This window comes from Myiozetetes cayanensis, unplaced genomic scaffold, assembly GCF_022539395.1.
Source record: "Myiozetetes cayanensis isolate MyiCay16 unplaced genomic scaffold, myiCay2020 scf12, whole genome shotgun sequence".
Classification (NCBI taxonomy): domain Eukaryota; kingdom Metazoa; phylum Chordata; class Aves; order Passeriformes; family Tyrannidae; genus Myiozetetes; species Myiozetetes cayanensis.
In genome coordinates this window covers 11,614,088-11,633,074 of record NW_026086826.1, presented here as the reverse complement: position 1 = coordinate 11,633,074, position 18,987 = coordinate 11,614,088, and the positions used below count along the sequence as shown (strand labels likewise).

Sequence of the window (18,987 nt, the reverse complement as noted above, 5' to 3'; positions counted from 1 at the left end):
AGGCTCTGCTCTCTGTGCAGATCCCCTGACTTTCACGAGGAAATCAAGATCAAGCTTCCAGCCACTCTGACTGATCACCACCACCTGCTTTTTACTTTCTACCATGTCAGTTGTCAGCAAAAACAAAACACCCCCCTGGAGACTCCAGTCGGATACACCGTAAGTGTCTTCCGGTCCTTGTTTTTCAGCACAGATTATATTCAAATGCGTTTGTGGGCAGCTTTTTAATATCACTGTCAACTCATATCCCACTGTAGAATTTGAGAATTTGGCAGTCAAGCCTGCAAAGTTCAGGAAAGCCTTAAGAAATGTGTTGGTTTTGTTAATTCCTTCTCATTACAGTGGATACCGATGCTTCAAAATGGGCGGTTAAAGACGGGCCAGTTCTGCCTCCCTGTTTCACTGGAAAAACCACCACAGGCTTATTCAGTGCTTTCTCCAGAGGTGAGTTCATGCCCCTGCTGAAAATCAGCAGAATACATGTGTTAAAAAGTGAGAGGATGTATGTGTACATATTTATGTGTGTGCTTGTGTATGTTCAACTCTCAGGTTATTGATTTATTAAATAAATATAAAGTTATTTATTAAATAAGTTTAGACAGGTGTGTGTGTTTGTTTGTGGGCATGTGTGTGATCTGGAAAAAAAATGAGAAGAAATGGCAATTGTAAATAGAAAAGCCTTAGTTCTGCTTTCTGTCACGTCCTCACTTATTCTTTTATCAACCTGCAGGTTCCACTCCCTGGGATGAAGTGGGTGGATAACCACAAAGGGGTTTTCAATGTAGAAGTTGTTGCTGTGTCATCCCTCCACACTCAGGTAGATTTTAAGGGCAGTCATTGTCATAAAAGAGTTTAGTAGTTTTTGGCAGTTGAAACACTGTCAAAGTTGATGCTGGGGAGGCTGTAATAATCACTTGTAGTGAAATTAAAATCTTATTTTCAGTTCTGAGCCAGCAGACCTGTTTTTCCACTTTCGGCTGTGAGTATATTTGAGAAGTTCTGCTTAAAAATGTGAGGAGTTTGGCCTTTATTCACAAGGGGTGAATGGCCAACAGTGTTTTCAGACCTCACTGTTGTGTTTAATAAAACAACTCTAACATACAGCCCACACATACGATGTTTTCTTGTTTTTCCTTTTCTCCTCTGCCTTTTGTTTCTCCCTGTATTTTCCATCTGTCTTTGATCTGAAAAGAAAGATGACAATCACTTTGTCTAATCATTTAAATTTTTTTTTTAATTAATTCCCAGTATGTCATTTGGACGGGTTTTTTGTGTTTTATTTGTGCTGTAAATAGTAATGTGATTTTAGTGCATTTTTTGTCTGTTTTTCTAAGGATATACAGTCTGTGGGTCCTCTAGTTTTGCCTTGACAGCTTCTGTACTAGAATTAGAATTAAGTTAGATATATGGGCAAATCCCTCAAAGATGTTGAATTTCTGCTGATTTTGTGAGATTTAATGGCCAGATAGAAAAATGAGTGTGAAAATCCATCCATGAGGTACAAATCCATAGAAACTGGAGTTAGAGTTTTGGAGCTTCTTGCTGATTATTGGCTTTTTGCTTGTTGTAGGACCCTTATCTTGACAAGTTCTTTGCACTTGTCCATGCTCTGGATGAGCACATGTTCCCTGTGCGAATAGGAGACATGAGAATTATGGAAAACAACTTGGAAAATGAACTGAAGAGCAGCATTTCAGCTTTAAATTCCTCTCAACTGGAGCCGGTAGTGCGATTTCTTCATCTCCTGCTTGACAAACTGATCCTTCTGGTAGTAAGACCTCCTGTCATTGCAGGCCAAATAGGTATTTTATTTAAGTTTTATAGAGAATTACATCGCTGAAAGTTTGACACTTCCAATTTTATCATATTTATGTAGAAATAAAAAAGTCTGGTTTTATGCTTTATTTTAGTGCCACTAATATACCATGTGTCTTCCAAATAAAACATGCTGGCACCCAGATCTGTAGTGATATACACAGGAGCAATATTTAATATAAAGTTTCCAGGAGTGGTTGGTAGTTTGATGTCTAAGTGGAGGCACCAGAAAGGAGCCTGGATTTCATGAGTTGGATGCTCAGCGTGTTTTTAGCACTGGAGCCTGTTAAGGTGTCTCCATCCTGACAATCAGAAATTAAGAATTGCAGCATTGCTAGTCACCTTGGAAAATCTGGAAGTGGGTAAGATAAGAAGATACAGATGCTGCATATTCCTGCAACTCTTGTGGATCTGATCTGATACTGTCAACATGAATAATCACTCCTTTTGCTCCCTGTTAAGGGCAGCACAGAAAATCTTAAGTTAAACTCAGGGTTAGATCCTTAGTATTCAAAATAGCAAGTTTTGCTGATTTTTTGGTAGGAAACCTCAGTTTGGACATGATGGAATAGAAGTATCCAAGAATGCTTTAAAAATACTTATGAAAATATTTCCTTAAAATAAAATTCTTTATTAATTTTGTCTTTCTGGGAAAGAATTTTGCTTGAACTTTTCTATTTTAAAGCTCATTGCTCTTTCAGTGTTCTGTATGGGTTTAGTTTGTTTGTGTGGAGCATTGAGGACATAAGTGACCTTTTTTTTAAATAAGGTTTACAGTCTTCAGCTACTTCATCACTAATCTGTTTAGAATAGATTTCTGTGCTTGTTGTCAGGACAATTTTTTTCATGTAGAAAAAAACAGAGATTTCTCATTTTCTCTTGCAGATTTTTGTGCTCACTTTTAGAACAAATTTTTTTTTTCCCAAACCAGAATAGAATTGTTCTTTTTGATCCAGTTTGTGTTTTGGCTAAGGTTTAAATGGAGGAAATAATTAACTGAGAAAAGGATAATAAAAAAACAAATGATATTATCCATCAATTAAACGAAGACATGATCTTGTTACCATTGCATTTGGTGACCAAAGTTGGGCTGATTCCAGAAATCAGCCTAAATATATTAAATTTGTTATTAGTAAAATCCCTGCAACACCTGTTCTCCTGTCAGGCTCTTTATTAGATCTGGTTCAAACACCAGGCTCAGTTTTGGATGAGAAATACTTGCTAGACTCTAACAAGCTTCACCATTTCGCCTTCAGAAGGTGGACAAAAGGCACATTTAGGATTTTCTCATGGGTCCTGCTGCAATCTAAAACAAACTCCTCACTTATTTCTTGCAGTTAACCTGGGCCAGGCATCTTTTGAAGCGATGGCATCGATCATAAACAGACTTCACAAGAACTTGGATGGAAACCAGGACCAGCATGGCAGGAACAGCCTTCTTGCTTCCTATATTTATTACGTTTTTCGCCTACCCAATACCTATCCCAACTCACCATCACCAGGTACCTCTGTTTTTCATTTTATTTCAAGTCGCACTTTGTTAAAAGAAGGCAGAAAGCGTTTGCTGGCAGGTGCTCCTGAGCTCCAACTGCATGTCTGGTTGCCTGCCAAGCCCTGTTATTAATTTTCTCTCTGATCCAGTGCAGGCGTTTTAAAAGATGAGTTTAATTACTGTTAGCCACGTCAGAGATTTACCTATCTGATGATTTTAAATAACAGTGTCACTGCTGAAAGACTGTAAATTATGGAAAAATACTTGTATTTTAGTTTTTTTCTGTCACAGGTGAGACAGCATTGGTGCACTCTTGGCCTGTCATGTTTCCCAGTCTCCTTCACTAGTACTTTTTGCTTTTATCCAGTTCCAGCAAAAGTTTAAACACTGGCAGAGGAGTGTGAAATACTTGTCTGAGTACAGGAGGGAAAAAATTAATTGCAGCCCTGCTGAGAACAAGGGGTATATCTGCATGGGAAAGAGGTGTTGTGAGTGACAGGCACAGAAAACCAGGTCTTGGAAGGACTGTTGTGCACAGAGTGGGAAACCTCTCAGAGGTGTTGGGAGGGTTTTGCGCTTTAAACTGTGCCCAGTCCTTTGGTGGGTTTCAAGTCTGAGGTCTGGATAATATCCCTTTAGCTAAAGACATACCTCACCTCCTGCCTAAACCCTCAGGGAGCTGCTTCTCAGAGATCAGTGGATAAAATAGCTTTTTATGCCCATCCTGTTCTCCTGCCTTTGAGAGAATCCTGGAATATGTGAGTTGGAAGAGACCCACAAGGATCGTTGAGTCCAACCCTTAGCCCTGCACAGGACCATTCCCTAGAGTCACACCATGTCCCTGAGAGTACCATCCAAACACTCCCTGAGCTCTGGCAGCCTTGGTGCTGTGACCACTGCCCTGGGGAGCCTGTTCAGTGCCCAACCACCCCTGGAGGAAGAACCTTTTTCTGAGATCCAACCTAACCCTGCCCTGACACAACTTGAGGCCATTCCCTGGGGTTCTGTCCCTGGTCCCCACAGAGCAGAGATCAGTGCCTGCCCCTCCTCTTCCCCTCCCCAGGAAGCTGTAACTGCAGTGAGGTCTCCCGCTCAGTGCCCCCTTCTCCAGCTGAACTGACCAAGTGCCCTCAGCACCTTCCCCTCAGTGGGAAGGCACAGGGAGGATTCCTTACAGGCCGGTTATCCAAAGGATTTGCTGTGTGAGGCAGGTGTGAAGCAGCCTGGGATCAGGGATGGGTGGACTAACAGGATGCTCCTGTGCAGGTCCTGGTGGCCTGGGGGGATCAGTGCATTATGCTACCATGGCTCGATCTGCGGTGAGACCGGCGAGCCTGAACCTGAACCGGTCCCGGAGCCTCAGCAACAGCAACCCCGACATCTCGGGGACCCCGACATCGCCGGACGACGAGGTTCGCTCCATCATCGGCACCAAGGTACGTCAGCGCGGCCAGGGAGCCGCGGGAGCTTCACCACCTCTTATTTCATCCTCAAAGAAGTAGCAGGGAAGTTTTGTGGTTTTTTTCCTATGAAAAATGTCCTGGTAGCCCCTTCCCAGACCTTTCATGTCAGTTGCTGATAACACTCCTGAAACTCCACTCCTTCAAAGTAGTTGCTGATCTCTCTGACTTGTTGGACCCACCTTGGAGTGTTGCTGCCCCAAGTGTGGTGCCTGGGGGCAAAAAGTCCTTCTGGACTTGTTTCCCCAGGACTAGTAGGGCAAGGAATGGTTTTACTGCCTCACTTTTTTGCACGGCCAGCAGCCAAATCCTGTGCCCAGCTCTGCTATGTTTCCCCAGACCTTGCACTCTGTGACCCTACTCTTATCTCCCAATCCAAATCTCTTTCTCCTCCTCTGCATTCAGCACTGATGGCTGCTCAGATTTCTCTACTCCTCATGTCCAGAGCAGGTATCTTGCACACGGCAGGAATATTCCCGGTCCCTGTGTGGCCCAGAGAGGATTTGGGAGGGTTGATGAGAGTCACAATTTGACCAGTTGATCTCAGTATGTGTTTGTGGTGTGCAAACTCTGCCCCCACACCAAAAAGTGACTTTCCAATGTGGATTCAGAGCATCCAGCATGGTCATACCCTGGCTCTTAAGGACTTCAGTATTTCCATCTCCTGCAGAAGACTCTGTCCCTCCTGGGGGCTTGCAGTTATGTACGACTGCCACAGTCCAAATCTGAGCCCAAAGTAGGTGAGATGAGCCAGCACAAAGCAGTGCTGGTAATTCCTTCCCCTGAGAGCAGTGTCTTAGCTGCTTTGGGGTTCTCTCTCTTTCTTTTTTTTTTAATCTTCAAACTGTGATAACTTCATCATGAGTCTATTTCCCCCTCTGAACCTTCATTCATCCCACACAGGGGATGAGTGAGCCCTTTCAAAGAGCTGTTAGGATCCTTTGGAAGATCAGTGGGCAAGTTTGTTATTAAAGCCATCAGTCTGACCAGGCAAGCTTCACTTGGCTGGTCCTGGGTTTTACAAGAGCAAGAAAAACAGTTTCTCAAAGAGGTTAACAAATTTAAATTAATAATAGGATCATTTGCTGACCAAATAAGAGGCTGAAGAATTGTGGATAGGCAAATGATTGTTTCTTATATCAAAGTCAGGACTTAGAAGTCTTAAAATATTTTAAAGACCACTTCAGTATCTTACTAATTAAACAAGCCTGACCTTTTGTGAAATGCCATAGGCACTGGTGTGCATATGGAATTTACCCAGGCTATCAGAAGTTTAACGTGTGCTGGCTTAGTGAATAATGTCACAATACAAAATGAAGAGAGATTTTTTTTTTAGAGAGGTACTCCAGGCTTTAAAGAAAAACCTGTTCTGTGGGTAACTGTTGAGGGGAATATTTCCTTTAGGGTAGTCTGAACATCAAGAATTAACCTTAGTCTGACCATACAGACTTTTGGTTGAGTATAATTGTTTCTGCTTGTTAATACCAATAGACAAAAATAAGACACTTCTTGAGATGTTGAAACGAGTAAAAGAGTGCAAGAATTCCTGTTGTTTCTCCAAGTAATGCCTTAAGCACACATCCTCAAATAAGGAACCTGCATTCGAATTAGAATCTATCACAGGAGGTTTTCTGCTCTAAAACTATTCAAACAGTGTTTTTTTGTTGTTTGAGGGAAGTCTTCAGAGTCCAGTCTTGTGTCAGTCTTTATTCTAATGTAAGATATTTATAGATTTGGCATATGTGCTTGAAGTGTCCCTTTATCTTACTTCTTACTTAATTTTGAAAACCCTTAACAAGATTTGATAGATTTCTGTTTATTTTCATAGCAGAGGAGGTTTTAGGTCTGTTACTTGTTTTGCCTTCATTTGTGAATTGAAGCCATGTAAATTTTATTCTGTACTAAAGCAAATCTATGAAGTGTCTAAGAAGACCTGTGGTGAGATTTTATGGCTGAAATGTTGGAGATGTGCTGGGAAAAAACAGAAAACATTGTGGAGTTTCATTGCTCTGACAGTGGATTTTTCACAGACGTGTGTTACATTCCTGCCCAGATCCAGCTGCAGGTTGAACCCCAGGGACAGAACAGACTTTAACAGCAGCTTTGTGAACTTTTGAGTGACTCTGCCAAGCAATAAGAAGCTCTCATAGTCTTTTATTTTCCAGAGAGGGAAGAGTCTTTCCCTTTCCAGATTTTTACAAAATGACTTCTGCTTCTGCAAACACAGTGTGTGTTTAATGCTATCCTCAGAACCAGAGTGACATGATAAGAAATCCTGAGGGCAGAAATATGAGGGGATAAATGCATTTTCAAAATTAGACCTGATTTTACAAAGCATCAGCTTAGTTCAGCATTCTGCAAAGTCCTTTCAACTTTAAATCACTGTGAGCAAAATAAAGCATGTTTATGGGTCTGAGCAGGGCACAGAGCTTTGATTTATTTCTGCCAAAAAGTAATTGAGATTAAAACACTCTCCTTATGTGTTCAGTATTTTTTTTATTGGACATCTTAAGCAAAATTACAGCATTGCCAAGCTCTGCCTAGAGGATGGCTCAGTGGATTAATGGTTTGAATCCCAGGTTACAGCTCTCCCACTGGGTTCAACCTTGAGGTGGATTTTAGTTTACTGGGAGAAATAGATTAGGCTGGGTGGACTTTGCAGCTGGTGATAATCACTGTGATGAAGTGGGCAGCACCTTTGCTTCCTGTATTGGGGAAAAGCTTTAAGTTGGCACAGAAATTAGGATGAAAGGTCTTGCTCAGCTGAGGGTTGTCAAAAATCAATGTGTGTAATTAATAGGGAATTGTCTCTGTCAGAGCTGGTTCCTCGGACCCAAGAATGCCTACTGCATCCCTCTGAGTGTTTCTGACTTTGGAGCAGCCTTGGTGACAACACAAATTTAAGTAATTTTGCCCACATGATCCATTGCAGGGGTAGAATTTGGAGTGCAGTCTAGGTTGAGCTTTTAAAAAGCAGGAAAATGTTTCAAATATTTTTGTTTGGCAGAGCGGGTTGTTTGCAAAAAAGGTATGTGCTTTTTCCTCCTTTGCCACAGTGCCCAGAGGAAATACCTGAGTGTCCATGTGAAATCCTGTCCATGGGGTTATTCTGCCAGCAGTGCTGGATTTTTACTCCATGAGTAGGAAACCCTGTGAGGGTTGACAATCAGCCTCTTCAAAGTTTCTCAGCATTTCTGTAAGAGTTGTACAGTTTATAAACTGTGGGCCACCCTAAAGGTGCTGGAAACATCAGAGAGCACCCTTTGTGGTTTTCACATCTGAGCATCAATTTTCCTCTGTCACACTGTAAATCTTGGCTGGCTGCATAAGAATGTGTTTAAACTGATCAAAGGAAAAGTGGGGTTTTTCAGGAACAGGATAGTTTTTGAATGTCAGTCATTACAGATAGGACAGATTGGCCCAGAGCTGTTGACAGTATTAATGTGCTGTATGTATGTGAGAAATAAAATCATCCTCTGGACTAAGATGTCTCGACAGGCACCTGAGAATTCAGGCTGCTCTCACAGTTCTAATTGCTGATGTGTTTGCCGTGTACCCACTTTGATTGCTTTTAAGGACTAAACTTTGACTACTGTATGGCAACATGTAATATTTCTTTCCTTTCCCAACTGCTTTCTATTACATGCCCAGGGCTTAGACCGCTCCAATTCCTGGGTAAACACTGGTGGTCCAAAAGCAGCCCCATGGGGATCCAACCCCAGCCCATGTGCAGAGTCAACACAGGTGGTGTCTTCGGTAGAGGTTTTTCTGGCTTTGTTTTCCCTGATGTTTCCCTGTAGAATATCTTCCTTTCAGTGTATATTCCAGTTTTGGTGGTTTGTTTTTGTTTTTTGTTTTTGTTCTTTTTAAATAATTGTTTATTTGAAAACTTTTGACTTTGATTTTATAAATTAGCATCTTCTCTCCCACCACCCCACCACACTGCATGAAAAACCTCCGATCGCGTGAACGTGTCCCCTTCTTTCATTTCAGTGGTTGCTGGTCTGTGAAATGTAAATGCTGTGACTGCTTTTGTTTTCTTTTCTCTCTCTCACACTAGTTTCAGCTTCAGGTGGAGCACATTTCTAAGTGGGAACATTAATCACAGCTTCATAGTTTTGTCCATGTTTGCCATTTCTTTTGATGTCGTGAACCATCTTGCCATTTTCATCAGTCATTTAGTGCTCATCGTCCAGTAATCCTTCATGACTGTTTGAGTGGAATATTGTGAACCAAAATTGATTATCACATGTCAAATTCTCTCTTAAAACATGTAAATTTGAGCTTCTGGAGCCGGTGACTTGCTAGGGCCAACTGTATCTGTTCTGTGTTGCAAAGTATGAAAACTTCACAACAGCTTCAGTCAGAAAAAGTTGATTTAGCCCCCGTTGCCTGCTGCTCTCCACTGCATGGTTGCCTTGAACGTACCTCTCAACTGTACCTCCTTTCCAGTTTATCAGCCTTCCCAAAATATTTAGTTTGAGTTCACTTGCTCTTACTGCACATTATTGCCATCAGGAACACAACTTCGGTAATTTTCTCTTCTCCTGGGCCAGCAGCAGCATTGCTGAGGGGTAAATCCCCCTGCTCTTGGCCTCTGGTAGATTGAGAGGTATGGGCTGAAATTCCAGGTATTACCTTCCTGATGCATGTTGATAAACTACAATGATGAAAAAGTTTCATGCTTTGCAGCATTGTCTTTGTGCATAAGAACATGCAGTTGTTTAAATAACCTGAAAAACAGACTGTCATTTTGTTTAAGTCCAACCTGTAAATGAATAAGAGTTTGAGAATGCTTAAAAAGGTGTAAAGGCATTAAAAGCCTACAGTTGGAACAGTGTTTTTTTTGTGCCTTGTCCTTGAGCTGCAAAACCCATCCACGGCAAACTTTAATGTCCTGTCATCATTCATTCATCTCCACTCCGTAGGCTACGGATCGAAGTTGTAATCGTATGTCTTCGCACACTGAGACGTCAAGTTTCTTACAAACATTAACAGGACGATTACCAACTAAAAAGGTAGATTTCAGTGAAGACAATTGATATTGTGGGGCAGGGAGGTCAAGTAATTCTGAAAACATGATGCAATCTATTCTTTTATTTACAGCCCGATTTTTTTCCCGAGGTCATTAGGAACTGCTGGTGCTTAACACCTCTGAATATCCAGGCTGTAGTGATTATTTGGAATTGAGTTGGGAAGAATTAAATGATCAGGAGTAGCTTGTCTGATTTAATGTCCGTAGTGTTTGGAGCCAGTTTATTACTGGCTTTCAAAAAATACAGTGTCTAGACATGTAAATGATGCATTTTGTGTGCAAAATGATAATGTACTGGATGGCCAGAGTTAGGGGTGTGTGCTGAGCTCCATTATTCAGGTGTGAATCCAAAGGGACCAGAAAGGGAATGGGAGTCACTTTGAAAGTGAACTCCCTTCGAGGAGATGAGATCCTTCTAAAACAATGTCAGAAAGGCAAAATGCCTGAGTTTTTGTGGAATGAGAATGTGGCCACTGCCACTGTCCAGTCTGTGGGTTGGTTGTCCAGAGAAAAGAAATCAAAAAGCTGTTTGAGCCCCATATTTCTTTCTTTTTCAAGTCCTTTCTCACAGTAAATCTACATCTTTGTACAAATCGCTTTATATGTCCACTTTTTACTCCTTTTTCCTGCGAAAATCAGACCAGGCAGAAAGGTAGACTTTTTAAACTAAACTAATTTGAGCACCAAACTTTTTTTTATTTAATTATTATTTTTTGGGGGTGGGTGGAAAATTCGTTTGACACTTGAAATTCAATTCTGGAGCGAGACTCTGTGAAACGTTTCTCACATCACATGTCATAACCTCATCCCTCATCGTTAGCTGGGGATTTCTTTAACGGGTGCCACCACTGCTGTCATGTTCCAGTTATTTAGTTTGCTTAACTCATTGTTTGCCATACTCCCCATGGACCGTGCTGACATTTCTCATGTGGACTGTGTTGGGAGCTGCTCTGGAGGCTCAGGCTAACTCTGGGTTTGAATCTGTGTAGCTTTTCCACGAGGAATTGGCCCTACAGTGGGTTGTGTGCAGCGGGAGCGTGCGGGAGGCAGCCCTGCAGCAGGCCTGGTTCTTCTTCGAGCTGATGGTGAGCAAACTGCAAACCCCTCCTCGTGCCTCACAGCTCCTAATTTCAAACAGAAGTGGCAACCAACTGGCTCTGCTGTAATTTATATTCCTGTAGGTGAAGAGCATGGTGCATCATTTGTATTTTGCTGACAAACTGGATGCGCCGAGGAAGAATCGTTTCCCCGAGCGTTTCATGGATGATGTAACTGCCCTGGTCAGCACAATTTCTGGTGATATAGTCTCTCGCTTTCAGAAGGTAACGGCAAGCAATTAAACTGAGCCCGGCTCAGGGCTCAGGCACCAGCCCTCCCGCGTGTTGTTTGGTGGTGCCTAGACCAGGAATGGTTTGAAAACACACAGGGTTCTTCATTTTCCTTCCCATTTTTCTCCTTCTCTCTAGGACACAGAAATGGTCGAACGGCTCAACACCAGTCTTGCATTTTTCCTCAATGACCTGCTGTCTATCATGGACAGAGGATTTGTTTTTTCTCTTATCAAGACCTGCTGCAAACAGGTAAATGCAGACAAACATTATGACTTAACTGTGAACCATAGCATAGCCTGTTACTCTTAACTTTCTTTGGACAGCCAGTAAAATATGGACACAGAATTCTGCTATTCAGGTCTTTTTAGAGCAAGCAGGGCATTCTCAGAGGTGATTTAGGGTTTATGCCTCTCTGATTACACTCTTAAATGTGAATTAGGAGTCACTCCCTTGAGTGAATGGACATGCAGCAGGAAAGAAGAATTATTCCCTCTGCTCACCACGTTCATGGTAATTGAATCAAAAATTAGTGGGAGGTTTTGGGAGGGAGCTCAGAGTGTTGTGGTTTGTCAGCAGGTCTTTTAAGGACACAGTGACCCTGTATGATCATATTGATCACCAAACTCCCACCCTTTGGGAGATGCAAGGTCTCCTCCCACACAAGGTGGGCTCTTTATTTGCAGTGTGACGGGGAAAATCACCCTGAACCACAAAATTTTGTTTGACTACAAACATCTGTGCTGACACAGGGTACAGAGGAGGCAATGAGGTATCAGTGGGACTAAACTTGAACTAATTTTTGCTGCAGTCTAAAATATTTATGTCAAGGGCAAGAACAGCAATAGCATTTGAGCTTGTTGCCTACTATATATACAAATATATATATATACTATATAGTTTATCAGCCAACCTGCATCTTTGACCTTTTAATGCATCACCCTGTGGTCCTGCTTCTCACAAGTACCTGCTGAAATAATAGGATGTGGGTATCACAGAAACACAGAGTGGTTTGGGTTAGAAGGGACCCTAAAGATCATCTAGTTGGAACTCCCCAAGATGTGAGATACATAGTTCTTAATTTGCTTATATAAATATGACTGTTATATACAGTGAACCAAGGTATATGTCATTGAAATTTAATCTGTAGCACAAAGAAGTGATGTGGATGTGACCATTTAATGATACCAAGCTCTAATTTCTTGCTTTGGAAGCGTTTTTGGGGACCAACAGTGGAACAGGGGCTCACTTTTCATTTATACTCTGGTTTGGTGCTAACTGCAGTGTTATGGGCTAAACTTTCCAGGTGTCTTCAAAGCTGTATTCCCTAACAAATCCCAGTAACCTGGCATCTTTGAAGCTGGACTTCCTTCGCATCATTTGCAGCCATGAGCACTATGTCACCTTGAATTTACCCTGCAGCTTGCTCACACCACCTGCATCCCCATCACCATCTGTGTCTTCAGCGACTTCTCAGGTACTCTGGGACCAGGATCTTTGTGGGAATACAGGCTGTGCTTGGTGCTGAGACTTAAATCATATGAGGCAGTTTTGTCACCTGTATTTTCAGCCCCTCTTGCTCATATTTTTGGAGGTGTTTATCTAGAAATTAGTTTTTTCTGCCACATAGGTTTTGATTTCTTTTGAGATTCTATTATTGAAAAAAGATTGCCCATATCCTTGTCCTAGTAGTGACCATACACTGTCCTTAGGGACCTTGTCCTCTCTTATATTAGACAAACATAAATGAGACTTTAAAGAAAATGCTTTGTCCAGTGTTACCCTTTTCTGACAACACAAGGGTCTTCTGAGCTTACTGTAGCTTGGTACTGGCCTGCTCAGGAAAAATAATTTGAATTAGTGTGTCATTTAAGTGGATTAATTAGTTGCAAAATCACGGAAACTAAATCAAATTAAAACCTTCTTCAGCCTGAATAAGAGCATCCCTGAGTTAAAAGTTTAACTAATCCACTTTTAAAGGTTACTTGGCTTAACTTTCCTAAGGGCCTGCTCTGGGAGGAAAGCAATAACAACAAACTGAATTAATAGAAGGGTTAATGAGCTGGGATATAATGGAAGTCGATGAGCCAGGATCCAAACAAAAAAGGGAAAAGGTAGTTTACATGAGACTGTCTTTGATTCTGAAAACTGCTTCTAATTCCATAAGTTTTGATTCTGTGTTCATGATGCAATTCTGAAATTTGAATTTTTCAGAGTTCTGGGTTCTCCACAAATGTCCAAGACCAGAAGATTGCAAATATGTTTGAACTGTCTGTGCCTTTCCGCCAGCAGCATTACTTGGCCGGGCTCGTGCTGACAGAACTGGCTGTCATTTTAGATCCTGATGCAGAAGGGTAAATCTTTACAATTGTTTTTTTCCAAAGACTTTTCTCTCATTCCAAGTAAATGGTGGGTTCAAAGGAAGTACTAGCATAGCCAGAATTTATTTAAATTTGCAAGCTCTGTTAAGAAAACAGTTCTTAAAGGATCTTCATCTTTCTCCTTGCCTCTCATGTTTCTTGCTTACTTATCCCCGAGTCTGTAAACATGATTTCAGTCACATTTTTCCAGCTGAGAAGGGAAAAAGGTTCCTACTGGAGCCCCCAGCTGCCACCAGGGCACTGCTGGAGCTCTAAAAGGAAAATAGCTTTTCTCAACTGTAACAAGAAAATAGTTTTCAGCATTTAGGAAGCCTCTGTTGCTGGTGGTTTTAAATGTTACAATATATTTTGCCTGTGGTTCTGCCAGCTCTTTTTAACCATAAATTATGCATTGATGAGGCCCCTGTGGGTTACATAAATAGACAAATAAAGTCAAGCATGCAGAGTTTGTCGGTGACTTGCCTGGCTTGTGCAGCAAATAATTTTCTGAAGTAGCCCATAGCCTGTAGTCCTGACATCCAGTCTGTTCCTGTGTTATTTAGGGCTGTATTCTGCCTTGCCTCTTTAAAATGGGTTGCAATGGAAATTATTGATTGCTTCCACAGCCCTAAGTTCTCTCACAGGCATTTTTCTCAAGGTGGACTCAGAAATATCAGCCGAGTCGACAAATGCTGATGATTCATGGTTAATTCTGCCCCTTTACCAAGAGGTCTCAGGAGTTAAACATTCATTCTGTTTCCTCTTGGAGAAGAAAGTGATGCCATAAATTAGAATATTTTCCTGTATATATACATAACACACTGCAGTCCCATTTGTTTGGTCTGAAATGGAAAAAGCAGCAAATCTCTACCCACATACACAGTCTGCAGAAATCGTTTTTGTGACATAAGGAACATCCTGCTTAGAAATCAGGTGTTTTTCTCTGACCATGTTTGCCCTTGGTCTTCACAAACTTTGTTTTCATCTACCTGTCTATTCTCTATCTACTTATCAAGCACTTAAAACCTGACCCAGGATGGTAATTTCTGCCCAGTTGCACAAGTGAGCTTGCTGGTGTCCACTGGGGAGACAACTCCTCTCTCAAACCTTATTTAGCCAGGAAAAGCCCCTGATAACATCTGCATATACATTTTGATCAAAGCTCCTGAATTTTAGGGGAGACATATACCTGTAATACATTTATTTTTTATTGTTTTCTAGAGTAATTTGTAGTTTCAAGTCTGTTGACTTCTCAAGCTTCAACTTTCTCCATTTGCCCTCGTAGATCTATTATGTAAAGTAAACAAAGTCTGTTCAGCTCTGCTCTTCCCTTGCCTGTGAAGACTTTTAACAGTCCTACAGTATCATCAGCAGAGAATTCAAACTTGCCTTCCATAAAATGTTTTGGCCACCATTGGAGAAGGCCCAGAATTGCTAACAGTTCCTTATCCTGCAGCAGGAGTGGAAAGGGATGTCCATGTAGTGGCTTATTGTGTTAGAGATCTGCCTTGGGTCTTGATAGGTGATCCAGAGCCTTAAATGTGTTCAGTTTTTGCTCTTTTCGCTCCATTAACAAGATATATTAAGTTTTAACTCATTTTATAAGAACTCTTTGGATTGAGTTGGACAGAAGAGATGTCAGTACCCTGGTCCCTGAAGGTGTGTGTTGGATGGATCCGTCTGTGTGGGGGGCTGTGCAGTGATAGGGTACAATACAGTCCTCCAGAGCATATTTGATCTGAAAAACAGGACAAACAGAACATGTAGGTGAAGGAATCTGTGGATTGGGACAGGTACAGAGAGTGAGTCCAAGCAACTGGGCCCTGAACAGGTTGACTCTGCAAATACTGCAGTGGTCCTTTGGTATTGACACACATTGCCCATCTTGGCTGATGTTCCAGAAGTGAGAAAACCAGAATTCAGCCCTCCGTGACTAAGTCAGTTTTCCAGGTGTGTGTGGGTGTTAACAGGAATTCAGGCCAGAGCTAAGATAAGAGAGGGGGTGGTGGGAGGGTAGCAAGATCAATTCATTGCGTTATCAGCCAGGAAGATTAGTGGTCTGGATTTCCTCCTCTCCACTATGGATCGATCTGCCATGGTGCCTGCTCGTTATGGAAAAGTGAGAGAGAAATCCAGGTATCCCTAGGCTTGAATTATGCTGAGTTGCTTGGATGTGTTTTCCCTTTCTGCAGTTCCATGGCCTGCAGGATAGTTTCCCTTTAATTTTTAGGAACATAACTTAAATGCCACTCCTTCAAAATAATACAAAGACTTTTCTTTATCATTAATCTCAAGGAACCAGTCACTTAAATAAGCATTTCCTTCCTAGTTGTTAAGGGTCTCACTAATTACACAAACAACTGGTTGTAGGATCTCATTATAGCTTGATTAAAAGGGAAGAAGTGCAGCTCCAATAGCTCATGTCCTCCCAGATTTTACTGGTGTCTTGGAATCACTTTAAACCCACGATAATCCAGTCAAAGCCTCTTTTTTTTAACCAGAACTCAACTCTACTTTTCAGGTAAAGTGGATACTGCCTGAAATTCAGCACTTGTTTTAATACGTCAGGTCTGAACACTGCAGTTTATGTTTTGCTAATGCCTAATGTTCGAGCTTCCTTGGCTGCTTCATGCATGGGGTAAAGTGTCTTCTTGGCCTGGTTTGCCTACAGAAGCAAATAGCTGTAGAGATAACTTGCTGTTTGCTCTGGGAGAGTTTTGCTCTGTGTGGTGGCTGAGGGGATTGAAAGGAGCAGAGCGAGTCCTTGAGAGATTCAGGGGAGTTTTTGTGTTTTGAAGCCACAAGCACCGAGCAGGGTCACACACCACCTGCAGAAGGGTCTGGTGCTTGAGCCCTGTCAGTGTTTGCATCTGAATAACGAGAAAGGCCATTTTTTGCTGGTTTTCCTTCTACCTTTCCTTTTCTTCACCACTTTTTGTTCAGAATTATGAATCTGTAGCCTACTGTTTTTGGTTCAATGATTGCATGGGGGGTTGGGAAGCTGAAGCAGAAACTTCCTGATCATTTGATTAAAGCAATGTTCTGACTTAGGAGGATTTGTCTTTCTGTAAATGGTGTTAAATAGAAACTAAACCCCACAACAAATAGTTTTACTAAACCCACTGTCCTCTCAAGTCTCTCTCCCTGTTTTTTATATTCCATAAGTTCTCCTAATGGCCTTTAGTAGGCTCGATGCTTCAGCATAGCAGTAGCTGGGGCTTTGGTTTTTTATGAAAAATATGGGAGTGTTCACATTATATTGGGTGTGCATTCCACAAGATATTTTTACTATTTTATATGGCACAGTGAAAAGCCAGACAGACATTTGTAAAATATGGGGGAGATCAAAAAACACATGTAACGGCAGTTCACGTGAAGTTAAAAATAAAAACCAGGGTTTTTTCCTTTTTGAAGCCCCTTAGTTACGAAATACAGTTTACTTTGAAGATAATAACTAATCTGCATGACCCAACTCTCTTTTAACAGTTTATTTGGATTGCATAAGAAAGTCATCAATATGGTACACAATTTACTGTCCAGTCACGACTCGGATCCCCGGTACGCTGACCCGCAGGTAAAGGCCCGGGTGGCAATGCTGTATCTACCTCTGATTGGAGTGATCATGGAAACAGTGCCTCAGCTCTATGACTTTACAGGTATTTTACATCCTTTGCTTTGAGTATCTGTTCATCTGCTCACAAGGCTTGAGTGTTTGGGTTCTAAAATTGAACTACAAACTCCTTTACTGTTTGATGAGATTGCTTCTGAATTCTCACTTTGACATGTTTTCACATCCATTTCCTAAAATGCACTTACAAAATGTGTCTTCAGTGACTGTTAACATTCGAAAGTTGTGTTTGCCCACCTGTTTGTGTGAAGAGAAAAGCCAGCAATGCATTTTGGTTTATACCTGGCTGGTTACTGTATACTTATAGCAAGCCTCCCTCCATGTCTCTGACCTGCTTAAAAAGTCATCCTATGTACTGTCCAATTCTCATAACAATTCCAAAGGATAAGCAGAGTTCCTCTTCTTCCTCTTAGCGTGTGTTTTACCAGCAGTTTGTCTCAGGTTTGCTTTGCAAAGTGTCCTGAGGAGCAGCAGAGGTGGGTTATTTCAAATCAGGGCAGGGAGTCCAGTCTGGAATGGTTTGGAATTTGGAGTTGTCCTCTACATCCTTTGGGCTTAATGACACAACCAAGCTGCAGGAAAGGATTTGGGGTGAAGTACTGAAAGGGACAAAAGGTGTGTTTTCAGAAGGGTTCTAGATACCGAGGTTGTGTAGGGTTTTCTTTGCTTCCATGCCCTCAGATAATAGTCCTGTTTATTGCAGGGCCCCTTGAGTGGGATGATTTTCAGTTTGCATTTCCAGTTCAATGAGACCAGCGCTGAGGAGGGAGGCTGGGGGAAGAAACTTTGGATCTGGGTGTTGACTGAAGGCCCATTTTTCTCTGCAGAGAGTCACAACCAGCGGGGGAGGCCAAGCTGTGTCGCAGTGGACGATTATGAAAGCGAGGGTGGCAGCATGATCAGCCAGACAGTGGCCATGGCCATCGCAGGGACATCCGTCCCCCAGCTCACCCGGCCCAGCAGTTTCCTACTCCCCTCATCGGTACAAATCCATCTCTACCTATTCCTTGACCCGCAAATCTGTGTCAAAAAACAAATATTTACGTGTACATGTTCTGTAGGGACGCGTATCAGTTTGCAGCTGGGTGTTACACGGGGAGGCAGAGGGTGAGAGATGAGGAACAAAGCATGTTTGCATGCTGCCGTGTCTGTCTCAGAGGGGGTATAAGAAAATGCCAAGCAGGAATCAAAATCAACAAACTTCAGAAAATGGGAGAATTTTCTTCTCTGATAAAGATTGTCTTGTTCTGAAAAAGTCTGATAAAAGCTCTGTGAAGTGCAGTGGTCATTATGAGCTTTAAGTCCTAAGCACAGACTTCTACCACATCTAAATTCTGCATGACTGAAAACACAAATGGGCCATTTTCGCTGTTCTCTGCACAAGGAGGGAATCTTGATGCTGGTAGCAGGCAGGCCCTTCCATTTTTCCCTCCTCCTCCCTTTACTCGGGTATCAGGATCCTATTTTCGTGGGATTTAGGTGCACTCAAAGAGAGACACTGGCAGATGCATGAGATAATGAATGGAGCCCCGCAGCTTAACTCTTAACCTGCAGGAGGTTATTAAGGGCATCTTGAGGGAAGAAACTCATTCATATAAGGTGATGGTTGAAGTGTTTGGGTGTGAAATCCACTGTCCTGACCTGTGTGCTGTAGAGTGGCAGGCAGCACTCCACCTTCTCGACGGAGTCCAGCCGCAGCCTCCTGATCTGCCTGCTGTGGGTGCTCAAGAACGCGGATGAAAGTGTCCTGCAGAAGTGGTTCACAGACCTGTCAGTGCTGCAGCTCAACCGCCTGCTGGACCTGCTCTATCTCTGCGTGTCCTGCTTTGAATACAAGGTACTGCTGCATTGTTGGAACCTCTGAAGGTC

At 42.1% G+C, this 18,987-nt stretch overlaps 1 protein-coding gene across 13 annotated transcripts in view; it reads left to right on the top strand.

Moving 5' to 3' along the window:
* The window catches only part of DOCK7 (dedicator of cytokinesis 7), a 99,365-nt gene that overhangs the window by 54,949 nt on the left and 25,429 nt on the right, over positions 1–18,987 (top strand). For 5 of the 13 annotated variants that reach the window (XM_050307544.1, XM_050307543.1, XM_050307542.1 and 2 more), the window contains exons 17-32: positions 21–159; positions 343–444; positions 731–817; positions 1,571–1,802; positions 3,153–3,317; positions 4,574–4,743; positions 8,419–8,511; positions 9,696–9,785; positions 10,792–10,887; positions 10,984–11,124; positions 11,269–11,382; positions 12,437–12,607; positions 13,345–13,484; positions 16,977–17,146; positions 17,946–18,100; positions 18,773–18,955. In XM_050307544.1, coding sequence (XP_050163501.1) covers positions 21–159; positions 343–444; positions 731–817; positions 1,571–1,802; positions 3,153–3,317; positions 4,574–4,743; positions 8,419–8,511; positions 9,696–9,785; positions 10,792–10,887; positions 10,984–11,124; positions 11,269–11,382; positions 12,437–12,607; positions 13,345–13,484; positions 16,977–17,146; positions 17,946–18,100; positions 18,773–18,955 — 2,248 coding nt within the window. The remainder of the gene's footprint in view (positions 1–20; positions 160–342; positions 445–730; positions 818–1,570; positions 1,803–3,152; positions 3,318–4,573; positions 4,744–8,418; positions 8,512–9,695; positions 9,786–10,791; positions 10,888–10,983; positions 11,125–11,268; positions 11,383–12,436; positions 12,608–13,344; positions 13,485–16,976; positions 17,147–17,945; positions 18,101–18,772; positions 18,956–18,987) is intronic. The other 8 variants (XM_050307548.1, XM_050307547.1, XM_050307546.1 and 5 more) reach the window with 3 other exon arrangements.